At 55.2% G+C, this 13824-nt stretch overlaps 4 protein-coding genes across 4 annotated transcripts; 3 read left to right on the plus strand and 1 right to left on the minus strand.

The window, feature by feature from the left end:
* Positions 1 to 546: 546 nt before the first annotated feature.
* PG997_003927 (uncharacterized protein) lies at positions 547 to 4270 on the plus strand (the record flags this gene model as incomplete). Its single annotated transcript, XM_066808242.1, has 2 exons — positions 547 to 3844; positions 3981 to 4270. 2 exons carry the CDS (start codon positions 547 to 549, stop codon positions 4268 to 4270), a joined length of 3588 nt encoding a protein of 1195 aa, XP_066671860.1.
* Positions 4271 to 5973: 1703 nt separating this feature from the next.
* Positions 5974 to 8570, plus strand: PG997_003928 (uncharacterized protein; the record flags this gene model as incomplete). The annotated part of the gene is made up of 2 exons (XM_066808243.1): positions 5974 to 6685; positions 6772 to 8570. 2 exons carry the CDS (start codon positions 5974 to 5976, stop codon positions 8568 to 8570), a joined length of 2511 nt encoding a protein of 836 aa, XP_066671861.1.
* Positions 8571 to 8816: 246 nt separating this feature from the next.
* PG997_003929 (uncharacterized protein) lies at positions 8817 to 11933 on the minus strand (the record flags this gene model as incomplete). Its single annotated transcript, XM_066808244.1, has 3 exons — positions 8817 to 10564; positions 10618 to 11049; positions 11102 to 11933. 3 exons carry the CDS (start codon positions 11931 to 11933, stop codon positions 8817 to 8819), a joined length of 3012 nt encoding a protein of 1003 aa, XP_066671862.1.
* A 485-nt stretch (positions 11934 to 12418) lies between these two features.
* PG997_003930 (uncharacterized protein) lies at positions 12419 to 13791 on the plus strand (the record flags this gene model as incomplete). Its single annotated transcript, XM_066808245.1, has 2 exons — positions 12419 to 12647; positions 12710 to 13791. 2 exons carry the CDS (start codon positions 12419 to 12421, stop codon positions 13789 to 13791), a joined length of 1311 nt encoding a protein of 436 aa, XP_066671863.1.
* Between the last annotated feature and the right edge of the window lie 33 nt (positions 13792 to 13824).

Below are 13824 nucleotides of genomic sequence, written 5' to 3' on the forward strand. Positions count from 1 at the left end.
CAGTCGGCGGTGGGAATGTGAAGTCTGGCAGAGTCGTCGTCGTCTGCGCGCGTCGTCGTGGGGTGGTATTGATATGCGCGACACAGAAGCGGTACGGGGGAGGCTGGCAATCACCGGGGCTTCAAAGACGGTGACAGTCGGGCAGGGGGCTCGCGACAAAATCAATTGGACATGGAGAACGCGTGTTAGACGCGCTGCGGACCCGCGCCAGGAACCGGCCTGCGGTCCCTAGCCACACGGATTTTAATTGGTGGCGGTGCTGCATCTGCCCACCAACCCACTCAAGCACTACCTACACCGAGCGGTTGGGTACTGCTGGGGGCGGTTGGGGGCCACTGAAGCTGCCCTAGCAACTGCTGGCTAGTTGCCTCGGCCCCCGGCATCTGCATCTGAAGACTCCCGGGGGCCTGCAGGGGCGCGAGCTGAGCTGCTGCGCCGACTGGAATCCCGACCGAACATGAAGAAGGTATGAACCTGCTTCCGGCTGCCAACCCATAAAGCGACGCCTCGGATGCTTCGTGGACTGGTCTATACTTCTTGCCAGACATGGCTCCTTCACAGCGCAAGAACGCGCAGTCGACTGCAGCCGAAATCTCTCTCGTCCATCTAAAGAATTGCTTGGTCAACCTCCCTTCATCGCTCGTATCCTTACTTGTGAATGTAAACACGCCCGCCCAGAACGTCGTCGTCGAGCTGAGCTACCGGCCTTCCAATGCATCCAGCCAAGCAACCAACGGCGCAACGGGCCAGCAGTCCATATTTGTAGGATGGACTGGAATGCCCAGCAAGCGCAGGTTTGCGCCTCTGGTCTCTCGCGATGGCATCTCTAGTTCGCGGGGTAGCGGTCGCGACCAAGAGGTGGCTGCCGTCGAAATCGATGCTACCCTTGCCTTGACTCTAGGCATCACAGACGGACAAAAGGTCATGGCCATCATCCACGCGGATCCACCTTTAGCACATACCGTCAATATTGAACCTCTCACACCCGAAGACTGGGAGATTATCGAATTGCACGCCAACTTCCTCGAGCTAAACCTACTGTCCCAAATTCGAGCGTTGCCGAACCCGACTTATACGCCTGGTCAGGGCCAGACCGCCATCCCTCATCCCTTGACGCTGCACCTGTCGCCAACGTCTACTGCCAACATCAAAATCTTGTCGCTGGAACCCGCGCCGGCTGCCGACGTCCCCTTTGTCAAGATCGCCCCTGACGCCGAGGTCATTGTTGCGCCAAAGACTCGATCAAAGCCCTCCAAGAGTAGCCGCGAGAGCAGAAGTGTCAGCGGCACCTCGAGAAGAAGTGCCAAAAGCTCAGCAAGCACGGTTCGAAGACGTAGCGCGCGTGAAGAGAAGAGGCCAACGTTATTTCTGCGTGGCATCGACCGCAGCCTCTGCCACGAATGGTTCGACGAGGACGCCGCGCCGCAAGATTTGAGCGTGTGGGTTGATAGAGATCTCCTCCAAACGAAAGACTTCCGCGGAGTCAACTACGTTCTTGTCAACCTCATCAGGCCAGCTGGGTTGCTGCCCCCTATCGATCCCAAGAAGCAACAGAAAGAGGCGGCAGAAAATGCCGAGGCAACAAAAGCTTCATCACGAGTGGTTGCTACCTTGCGGCCGTGGGACGACCCTCCAGACAGCCAGACTACTGCATTGTCAGCTTCCCTCTGCGCAAGTCTCGGCTGTGCTGGGCTTGTTGGTGGGGTGGTCAAAATAGAAGTATCCCCCCAGCCAGTCGCAAAGAATACCGTACAGCAGCTGAAAATATACCCGTTTCTTGGACCCAGCTCTAAAGTACTTGAGGGGTTCCGATTTGGCGGGGAATCGAAAGCAGAGAAGGAGGAAGCTGCCAAGAGGATTACCCATATGTATGGCGGAAGTGATGGCATTCTGCAAGGGCCTTTGACGGACGGCATGGTGCTAGGCACCCATGAAGGTGTTGAATTCCCCAGCGGATGGGAAGGCGGGATTGTCAGATTCGATCCACTCCCATCGGCCACTACGGGGAAGGAATCCATGAGCTGGCACCTGGGCCGGGAAAAAGCACTTCCTCTTGATATACAAGCGCCGGTTCCCCTCCCAACTTTCCTGGAGAACGGGGAACACGATTTTGGTACACCTGCTCCTGGTTCTGTGCTGGTGGGCATCGATGCCGTTCTAGCTGATCTCAAAGCCCACGTATCTCATATGTCTTCAGTGCTATTGAGCGGAGCATTGGGGGCTGGCAAGACCGCAGTTGCGCAGTCTTTGGCAAAAACTTTCCGTCACGACTACCTGTTTCACACTACATACTTTTCCTGTCGTACGTTGGTCACCGATGAGAGCAGGGTAATCTCAATCAAGGAGAAGCTGAACCGGGTGTTCATGACGGCGAGTTGGGGCGCAAGGCTCGGTGGCAAAGCCTTGGTCATTCTTGACGACTTAGACAAGCTTTGCCCTGCAGAAACCGAGCTACAGGTTGGCAACGATAATGGCCGGAGCCGGCAAATTAGTGAAACGATTTGCTCTATGGTGCAACAATACTGCACGCGGGGAAGTGGTGTTGTGTTGCTAGCCACAGCGCAAGGAAAAGACTCGCTCAACAAGGTCATAGTTGGTGGGCACGTAGTCCGCGAAATCGTGGACCTCAAAGCGCCTGACAAGGACGCCAGGAGAAGGATCATGGAGACGATAGTACACCAGCAGACTGTATCTCCCGGTACAGCGAACGGCCAGAATGCAGACCACAGTCGGCCAACGACCGCCGATGGAAATGCCGTCGACGAAGAGGCTAGTGACTGGATGGATGGGGCCAGCCAACCAAATAGGGGCTTTCCGACAGCCCAAACTACAAGCGACGGGTTCCTCCTGGACTCCGAACTCGATTTTCTAGACGTGGCAGGAGAGACCGATGGTTACATGCCTGGGGACTTGCTTCTTTTAGTGTCACGAGCCCGCAACGAAGCTCTAATCCGGTCGGTGAGCGAAGAGGCCGGAAGCAAATCGCTCGATATCATACAGCTCGGTCGTGTCGACTTCGACAATGCACTCAAAGGCTTTACTCCGGCCTCTCTTCGTAACGTCACTTTGCAGACATCAACTACAACTTTTGCCTCGATTGGCGGGTTGAGAGAGACGCGCCGGGTTCTGTTAGAGACGTTGCAATACCCTACGAAATACGCCCCGATCTTTGCACAGTGCCCACTCCGTCTGCGATCGGGTCTTTTGCTGTACGGGTTTCCCGGTTGCGGAAAAACGCTTCTCGCGTCCGCCGTGGCCGGAGAATGCGGCCTAAACTTCATCAGCGTCAAGGGCCCTGAGATCTTGAACAAGTATATCGGCGCATCTGAAAAGAGCGTTCGTGACTTGTTTGAGCGGGCCAGCGCTGCAAAACCTTGTGTGCTATTTTTCGACGAGTTCGACTCGATTGCCCCCAAGCGAGGACATGATTCTACTGGCGTTACTGATCGCGTGGTAAACCAATTGCTCACTCAGATGGACGGAGCCGAAGGGCTGAGCGGCGTCTATGTACTTGCTGCAACATCGAGACCGGATCTGATCGACCCAGCGCTTCTCCGACCTGGACGGTTGGACAAGAGCCTTATCTGCGACTTCCCCGACCTTGAAGATCGTATCGACATTCTGCGTGCCCTTGGGTCCAAGGTCAAACTATCCGACGAGATTTTGCAGTCCGGGGAAGCGCTTCAAGAGCTGGGCCGTCGCACAGAGGGGTTCAGTGGCGCTGACTTGCAGGCGTTGGTCAGCAACGCACAGTTGGAGGCGATTCATGATGTGCTTGGTGATATGGAAGCCCAGCCATCAGGGAAATCCCGACAGTCTGCAGCGACCAAAACCAATGATGCAGGTGTGCGAGCAAAAACTTTATCCAGTTCCGATATGGAGAAGAGCAGGCTCTAGCCGAGGAAAAGGCGCGCTCTGGGCAAGGCTACAACAGGTCGTCGGAGCTAGCTGAAAATGCGGCAATTGCTGCGAAGCTGCAGGAAATCAAGCAATCGCGGAGACAAGCAAAGCAAGTGCAAAGGGCGGTGGCAGCATGGCCAACGGGACTGGGCAGCAGCGTGATGAAAAAGGGCCAGCGGCCGGCGGCGGCGAAGTAGTGATAAGCTGGAAACATATTGTAAAGGCGCTCGAGGGCACACGGGCCAGCATTAGCAGTCAGGAGCGTAACAGGCTCGAGCGCATCTACCACGAATTTGTAGTTGGTCGCAGCGGCGAGATGCGCGACGGGCAGGGTAGTATGGAAATTGGGGGCCGGAGCAGTCTCATGTAACAGGTAGCATATCATAGCACAGCACTTTAGCACATAATCACGATCACATCACATCACATCGCATCGCATCTCGAAGGGCTCAAAGGCAACAAACTCTTCTTGCACGGCAATTGAGTATACGTTCTCTTTGTCGGTACCTAGGCAGACTGATAGAACGGATGCTTAGTCATTGGCGGAAGGTCGAGATAGACGTTGCAAGCGGACGTTAGCGAGGCCACCAAGGGACTAGCGCCGACGCTAGCGTTATATTTAGCGTCATGAAACATCCACGAGCCACATCCTGACATGTTTCAACGTCCAAGAGCCAAAGGAGCCAAGGACAGACTAGACAGACTAGACAGACCCGACCCGAACCTCGTTCGAGACTGGAGCCGGGACTGGAATGGACTCCAGAACAACAACTCTCGATATATCTCGGTCCTCGTCGCCACCACACCACCAGCTGCAGAGCCAGCATGCCATTTCCAATTCGCCTTCTCTGATTTCGTGATACCCCTTTCGCCCATTCGGCATTCTCATATACTTAGCTGGACTGTCCCAGTTTCATTCATATCTCTCTCTCTCTACTTCTAACTCCTTATTGATCTGGTCTGCAGCCTCCGTCTCGGGCCCAAGTACAAGCGCCGTCGCCGAGCTCTGTTGAGGCCCTTCGGCGATCCAAGGCCCCAGCCGTCGTATATAATAACCCAGGTCGTGAGGGATTGAATCAATCGCCTGGTCGGCGATCCTGTTGGCAAAGCTCGGTGAGTGAGTATGGCTGGCTTTAGCTGTCATTTCATTGTGCCATCCATCCTCTTATACCCCTCGATCCTGGTCAAGTGTCAAAACAACAACAGCCCTGACCACGATTCACGACGCACTCACTGCATCGCACCCTTTCCACACCTCTGTACCCAATACCCCCAGCTTTGCATCTTGCACAGCTTGATTCGGGTGATTCCCTCATTTTCTGCGTACCTCCCCTCGCCTGATTGTTGATACGCACGATGCGATGCGCACAATCATCCCGGTCTTCCATCTTGTGTCCATCCCGGCCCTCCAACTTGTTTTCTCAACACCCAAGAGCCTACTCATGAGATGAACGGCTCATCTCACGCATTGCAACCCTGATCCAACTTCTGAGCCGTCCAATCTGCCCGTTTCCGAGTTGGGACGGCACGTTGGCTCTGAACCCTCAACTCGCCCCTTTCGTCTTTTCGTACACTCTTTCCTCCAGCGAGGGCACCCTAGCCCCAATGGAGATCCCTCCAGTACCGAACGTCCCATATCTCCCAGCTCACGCAACCGAAAGGGAGAAGGCTAGAGCAGTTAACCAAGCTGTTTATGGCCACTTGACCCAGGGAAGAGACCCTTACTTACCAACGAACCTCACAGCAATCGCAAGTCACACGGACGAGTGCAACAAAATCGCGAAGTGGTACAAGGATCCGGAGCCGTAAGTCCATCTTCCGTTCGTAGCACTCCTGATATATGGTTATTCCTCTTTGTGCCTGTTTCTGTGCTCTGCGGTTTTCTATTATTAGTATTGCGTTTCTCCGCTATACCTGATCTGCACTTACCTGCGCTCTCCATCATCCTCTCATGCGTTGCCACTGCAACTAGAGCGTTTGCTAGGGTCTAGTGGCCATGCGATGAGTGGGAGCATCACTGGGCCTATCCTCCATGCCGTAGCATGGTCATCGTACTAACACGTCCCACAGAAAATGTCCCACCTCAGCGTCCGCTTCGAGCCGACGGCGGCAAGGCAAAAAGCGACTGACGATGCTCGAAAGATGCAAGAGATGGTGGAGGAAGACTGTGCGAAAGAAGGAAAGCCAGTCCCCTCCTACGACTTAATGGAGTTGATCGGCAAAGGCAGCTTTGGTCGCGTCTACAAAGCTGCCAACAAGAATGACGGCAAACTGGTGGCCGTCAAGATCATCAACGTCGACGAGAGCGACACGGTGAACCCCAAACTTGCTGACACATACAGTGAATTTCTCAAGGAGGTGAATGCCCTGCAGGTTCTGAGCGAAGGTGGTGCTCAGAATATCAACTGTGTCCTGGAGGCATTGCCAGTGGGCCATGCGATGTGGATGGTCACCGAATATTGCGCAGGCGGAAGTGTTGCTACCCTGATGAAGCCGACCGCCCCGGGAGGGCTGCAGGAGAAATGGATCATTCCGATCTTGCGAGAGGTTGCTGTTGCTATTTTCTGGGTTCATCGTCAAGGAATCATCCACAGAGACATCAAATGCGCAAACGTGCTGGTCATGGAGGATGGTGGCGTCCAGCTTTGCGACTTTGGAGTCGCCGGCATGATGGAGACGAAATTTGACAAGCGCTCGACATTTATTGGAACGCCACACTGGATGGCGCCCGAACTCTTCGACCCGAATGCGCAGTATGGAACCGAGGTCGACATCTGGGCTTTTGGTTCCATGGTATTCGAAATTGCTTCTGGCTTACCCCCAACGTCGGGGCGAACGTGGGCTTGACCCAATTTGGTGGCTTCTTGCGAGAACACATCCCTCGACTCGAAGGAGACCAGTACTCGCCGGAGCTGAAGAGTCTGGTGGCGTTCTGTCTTGAGGAGTCACCGGCGCAACGCCCCACGGTTCAGCAGGTACAGGACCACCCCTACATACGGGACACCGGCTCGAGATACCCTACTTCGTCTCTTGCCGCGTTGGTGAAGGCCTACAAGCTCTGGGAGGAACGGGGTGGTAGCCGCAAGTCGTTGTTCAACCCCAACATCGGCGCTCAGGGACCTTCGGATCTTGCCTCCACGTCCATGGCCCCAGATGAGTGGAATTTCAGCACTACGCTGGCTTTCGACGAACATATTCACGACAACTCCGACGGCCTGACAGATTTCGAGGCGGTCAGGGACGTGTATGGTTCTCAGATTGACTTTCCCATCTATCCGGACGAGGGCATGACACCTGGCAAGGCTAAAGGCGGCCGCCGCAGACCCCCTCCTCAAGCGTTGGCGGCTATGAAAGCACCCTTGGAGAAAGTCTTTGACCCAAACACGATTTCAAACTATGTTGAGAACTCTCAAGCATACTACGGCCATGGTCCAATGCCGCCGCCGCCGCCTCCCCTTCCCCCAGTTCCAGTATCCGATCTGCCTCTTCGAGATGATTCCCTGCATGCTACGTTGCGGGAATCATTAATCGACCTGGATGCCTCTCTAGGGGGAGCTGACCTCTCCAGTTTCATGGACATGGACACCATTAAGGCTGGTCCAGTACCGCGTAACGGACCTCGGCAATCTATGGATCACAGTTGGTCGTTCTCGGGAGCCAGTAACGAAGATTCCCAGTACGACCGAGCTCCGCTTAGCGATCCGGAACAGACCAACACTGCAAGACATACGCAAGCCTGGCAGTGGCCCACAAGTATTCCTCCTGCTTCTGCCAACCCCGAGGTGTCTCATTTCTCCTTCAACGATGATTTTGACGATGAGATGGTCACACGCCCACCGCTACTGCATCAATCGACCGAGCCGGCTGGTCTTCCCTCCCAAGGATACGAGTTGCAGGTCCCCCGCTCCGCCAACGACCGGATGTCCGTATCTAGTCTCATCGACCTGGACGAAGGATTGGTTGACAATGGCATGCCCGAACTAACCCGCCCCTCGACCGCCAACTCCGATGCCCCCTCTATGGCTGGATCGGATATGGGTGGCTTGGCCAACCCTTTCGAATTGGAACGGCACACTTCGGTCTATGCGCCTATGTCGATGGGCACCCGGGAGCCTTCCATCTACGTCTCAGACGACTCGGAGTATGCCACGGTCGCGGCCAAGCTTGCGTCCGACGTGCCCGACCTGGCCTCAATCAGCACCGGCGACCAGACGGTCCGCCTGCAGCACAACGGCCATATGCCCTCGGACGGCAGCCAGACGTACGTCAACGACAGTGAGTCCGAGTACATGATGCAGGGGAGCACCATCGGCCGCGATGACAACATGAGCGTCCGCCAAAGCAATGGTGGCGGGGGCCCGCCCTCGGCCTTTATGGACCTCCAGATGCCGTCGTACGTCGCCCCACCGTCCGCGAGCGTCATGGAGGCCCGGGCGGCGGCGGGCGACGTCACGGATGAAATGAGGCGGCTGATCGGCAGCCTGAGCGAGCACCTGACCCTGATCGGGAACCAGGTCGGGGGATGGAACCAAGACGCTCTGGACAGCGGTTGTCTGGTGGAAATGGCATTTTGGAACAAGAGAGCAATACCCTGGAATGAGGAGGAGGAGGAGGAGGAGAAGGAGAAGGAAATAATGCAGAATTGGAACATGGAAGTTGCCAATGCATAATATGGCTTGACAGGACCTGTCGCTTAGAACGTAGGGAATGCGTTCCAATGAATAATGAGACGAACAGCAATCGATCACGGATCTCTCTTTCTTTTACGAAACGTTATGGTAACAGTGCACTGGTGCCCAGTTTTCGTCGTGATTTGCCAGTTTCTAGCAAGATACCACCGCTATGTTAGATGTAACTATTTCCACCATGAGTGACGAATTCGGTCTGTAAATTACATACCACCTACCACCCACACCTTACGCAAATCCAATCATATCGCCCATTAACAACGCGCGGTACTTCTCAACCATCTCGCGCAACCGGATCAGCACGCCGGCCGCCATCATCTTGACCTGGTTCTCCTCGCCGTTGCCGCCCTGGTCGCCGCCGCAGGTGCGGTCGAAGACGCCGCTGACCCACTCGACGCTCTCGACGACCTCGTGGCCGTGGCGCTGGCAGAGCCCGCGCGAGTCGTTCTCGTTGACGTCGAGCAGGGCCATGAGGCCGAAGAGCACGGCGCCCGAGACGCCGACCTCGCCGACGCAGTGGGCGCGGACGCCCAGCAGCAGGTCCCAGAACTCGGCCGTCATCTGCGGCAGCGCGAGGGTGCTGGGGCCCGCGGCGTGCAGGAGCAGGGCCAGGGTCTTGAGGTACAGGGTCAGGAGCGAGGGCTCGAAGAGGATGCCGCGCTTCGTCGCCGAGGCGGAGTGCAGCGCGGCTTGGAAGCGCGAGGTCAGCGGGAAGAAGAACGAGGTCGCGAGGAGGTTCGCGGTGGTGTTGGGAATGGCGCGGACGCCGCGGGGCTTGGTGCGTGAGGTAGAGTCGGGCCCGGCTGAGGAGGGTGACTGTTGCTGCTGGAGGCGGGATGTGAAGGAGGATAGTTTCAAGACGTCAGGTCCTGTCGCGGCATCGGCGGCTTCAGCGGCCAGGGGAGCAAGGAAGGCTTGCGAGAAGCTCTGCGAGATGCTGTCTAGGGCGTTAGGGGGCAGAGCTTTGAGGCTCGTTGAGCCGGATATGTACCGGTTTCCTGGAGCGGATGGCTCGTAATGCTTCTCGACTTTAGCAGGGAGTTTCTTGGACGGGAAGGAGGCTACATCAGAGTAATCAGACGTCTCGAAACCGGCGATTTCTCGACCACTGATGCCCAGGACAATGAGCACCGAAGCTCGCTGGGAGAGCGAATAGTCACCGTCGAAGAAGGTCTTGGCGAACCAACGCGCCATCTTTTGTGGTTGTGCAACAAGGATGGCTATCATGCCCTGGGTTCGAAGACCGTGGAAGTTGTCCAGCTCGTATTTGTCTTCGAGGCCAACGAGGAGGGTTGCTAGTTCTTCCGCATGGGCGCTGACTTCCGTGCCATTGTTGGCTTTACGCCGGATGAGCACTGGTGCCGTGGTGAGAGCAAGTTTTTGCCGGTCATAATTCTCGGTGTCCCGTAGATATGTGATGAGATCCCTGATATACACTGGCGCCTTAGGTTTGTTGCGGTTGATCAGGGTAGGATCGTCATCCTCGTCCTCTTCGTCTGAATCAGGTTTGGCATATGCCACTAGATCATCATCTTCCTCCTCAGCTGTCTCGTCTTCATCTTCGATTTCCTCGATGATGAAGCCCGACTGTGGCATAGACCTAGCGGGTTTCGGTGCTGGTCTAGGTGTCTCTTTTACTGGTTTTGGAGCTGCTTGCTTCTCCTTCGGTATTTCTTGCGATTTTAAGGGGCTGATTGGGCCAACCTTGTCTGCAACACTGACGAGTGACTTATACCACTTCCCTTCTCCCGAGTCGGTCATATCCATATGAAAGTTGAGTCTCTTATCCTCATTGTGTATAAGCCCAGAGAGTGCTTCTCCAACAACCATGCCCAAGAACTTCGCCCTCTCTTGTGAGGCGCCTATCCTATTCGAGATAGTGTTCAGGAAATTGCTTGAGCGAAGTAAGACATTTAGCTTGATGGGCGATTTTCGGTGCACGTAGCCTGCACTAAGCAGAAGAACTTGGGCATGTGCTGTGTCCAAGGTGTAAGTATGGGCCCGGCAACATGGAGGAGTACGAACTGACCTTCTTGTTGCAACATTGGCGAGTGCTTGATGTAGAGCTGATCGCCAAGGAGCCCGAGGCTGCTTTCAAGAACCGAGAACATGGCCTCCTTGTCATCGGCGAGAGCAGCCAGTGCTGCTCGCCTGATCCCGCAGGTTTCGCCGAGACCAGCCCCGGTAGCACCTGTCAGCCATGTAATGAGCTGCGCTTTCCGTACACTGCTGGTTCCAACAACAGCCTGAAGAGCAGACGCAGCGGCCCATACGGCCGGATAGTCCTCTATCGCTTCATCTGTCTCGTCAGAAGAGAGGTACTCGCTCGACAACAGCTTGAGTATTATGAGCATCACTTTTCGTTGATCGGCAGAAGATAGTAGGTCGAGCAACTTCGCAAACGTCGGCTGCCCTTCATCATTCAGTACAAGGCCAGTAAAGAGGATTTTGGTCATCAAATCTATTGTCTCCGTCAGCCCAGGGAACCATTACTACAACAGCACGAGACTGACCGGAGTGCCCTAGCTTCAAGCCGCGGCCCGTAAGATCTGCACATATCTTCAGATCGCCTGACGATGGGTTGGATCGAGCCCAATCTACCAGATTATTCCCCAACCACTCGGCGTACAGCTTTGAATTCGCAACCCAGCTCGGCTCCTCAAGCATGCCTGCTTGATGCAATACGTCCTCGGCTTCAGCAGCCAACGAGACAACCTTTCCCCCGGCGATCGATGAGACGAAGTCCTGGCCCAAGGCTCGGATCTTGCCCGCATTATCTTCGGTGGAGCTCACTGCATGCCATATGCTCTGAATGTGGGTGTTGTGCTTCAATATGCAAGCTACAAGATCCAATGCAGAAACCAGGTTGGGGGTTGCCGGTGAATGTTTGAGGCCCTTGGGGTCCTTCCTGGCCTCCAGCAAAAGAGCTCGGATATAAGTCAGGGCTGCATTGAGACCGCCGATGCTCTGTAGACCGGCAAGGAGTAAATCGACAGGCTGAGACTTCTTCTGGCTTGAAGAAGATTCCTTCAGCAACGTCCAGTAATTGGGCACGATCTCAGTCACCAGGACGTGGACGATCTGAGCACTTTGTGGGTTAGGTTTTCGGATATCAAAAGGGTGCGTGCCTCTTGTCCCATCTCGCAGCCATTTGAGGATTTGTAGGAGATCATCGTATCCAGGCTGGCCTTTCAAAGCCTCCAATGCTTGCTCGGGAGTGGAGCCTTGGAAACCGGGCTGGGGCTCGGCCGGAGCTTTGGTGGTATTTGCAAGACTGAGGAGATCACCACCAGCTTGGTTGGAAGACCGGTAAGTCTGGCTGATAGGAGTGAGAAGTTCCTCCATGCTCACCAGTTACCATGGTTTGCAGCAGCAGCAGTAGCCTGGCTCATAAGTTGCTCCGATATCGACAGCAAACTATAAAAGATGGTCTGGGCTCTTCAGGATTCCAGGTTTCGGAAACTTTGTTCTGGGAACCGCCTTTCTCAATGCTGTAATTTGAAGCCGTACATAACATTCCTCTGTTGAGTCTTGACCTGCTGCTGCAGATATTACCTAATGATCCGTTTAGGTACCTGAGGTACGGAGCTGCCCCCTGTAACTCAATTGATTAGGCAGCTAGAGCCGCCTGGAGCTGCTTAATTACCCCACCCATCCATCCCACTTCAACTCTTACCATCCCCCAACATCCTTATCGTTGATAGCCCTCGCTTCTGACGTTACCTCCCAGCAGCAGTAACGACGCTTAGAAGCTTGCTTGAAGCTCCAAAGCACCATCTGCCCCTTGTACTCACCAACCGACGGAACTCCTCATCCGCCACTCCGCCAATATGGCAGCCAGCCCCGAAGATGGTACCGCGCGATGGCAGTATCTCAATCACATTCGGAAGACCAAGGGTCCATTCAACCCACCCACTGACGACGAAGATGTCACCCCGGAGATGCTGGATACCCTGGGCAAATCTACCATTCTCGTGATCGGAGCTGGAGGTCTGGGCTGCGAAATCCTCAAGAACCTGGCCCTGTCCGGCTTCAAGAACATACATGTCATTGACATGGGTAAGTCCTTCTCGCTTGCGCGCCTGAAGGTGGTATACTAATGTCTGTTCTCCCGCTGGTAGACACTATCGATATCTCCAACCTGAACCGCCAATTCTTGTTTCGAAAGTCGGATGTCGGAAAGTCCAAGGCCGAGGTCGCTGCTGCCTTCGTCGAGCGAAGGGTCCAGGGAGTCAAGATTACACCGCACAACTGCCGGATTCAAGATTTCGACGACGACTTCTACATGCAGTTCCAGATGGTCGTATGCGGCCTGGACAGCATCGAAGCACGACGCTGGATGAATGCGACGTTGGTCAACATGGTAGACGAAGACAACCCGGACTCACTGAAACCCATGATCGACGGCGGCACCGAAGGCTTCAAGGGGCAGACGCGTGTGGTATTCCCTACCATGACCCCCTGCATAGAGTGCCAGCTGGATCTGTACGCGCCCCGAGCTGCCGTTCCTCTCTGCACCCTTGCGACAATCCCGCGACAGCCTGAGCACTGCATCGAGTGGGCCCACATCATTGCATGGGAACAAGAAAAGCCATTCCCTAGTCTCGACAAGGACGACCCAGAGCACATCACGTGGCTATACCAGAAGGCCCTTTCCCGAGCTGAGGAATTCAAGATCCCCGGTGTCACTTACTCACTAACACAAGGCGTGGTGAAGAACATCATTCCTGCTATTGCATCAACCAATGCCATCATTGCAGCGAGCTGCTGCAACGAGGCACTCAAGATCGCCACCTCGGCTGCGCCAGCGCTGGGGTTCGAGGACAATTACATGTCGTACCACGGTGATGAAGCCATCTACACAAACACCTTCAAGTACGAAAAGAAGGAGGACTGTGCAGTGTGCGGGTCCTTGTCGAAGCCCTTGGAGGTCGACCCAAGGTGGACTCTACAGGAACTGGTCGATTCGTTAGCCACCAATGCCAGTGCGCAGCTTAAGAAGCCGTCTATCCGAACTGATAGCAAAACACTCTATATGCGATTCCCTCAGAGTTTGGAGGAGAAGACACGGCCAAACCTCGAGAAGACATTGCGGGAGGGCCTAGGTCTGGAGGAGAAGCAGGAGATTGCAGTGACAGACCCGGCTTTCCCCCGCGCTGTCATTCAAGTTCTTCCTTCGTTTCACATGAGCGGGCTGTTGTAGAGATACCATTTAGAGGAAGAAAAAGCGGTTGTT

This window comes from Apiospora hydei (genome assembly GCF_038363865.1).
Source record: "Apiospora hydei strain CBS 114990 chromosome Unknown utg000004l_segment0_segment0, whole genome shotgun sequence".
In the NCBI taxonomy this organism is placed as follows: Eukaryota; Fungi; Ascomycota; class Sordariomycetes; order Amphisphaeriales; family Apiosporaceae; genus Apiospora; species Apiospora hydei.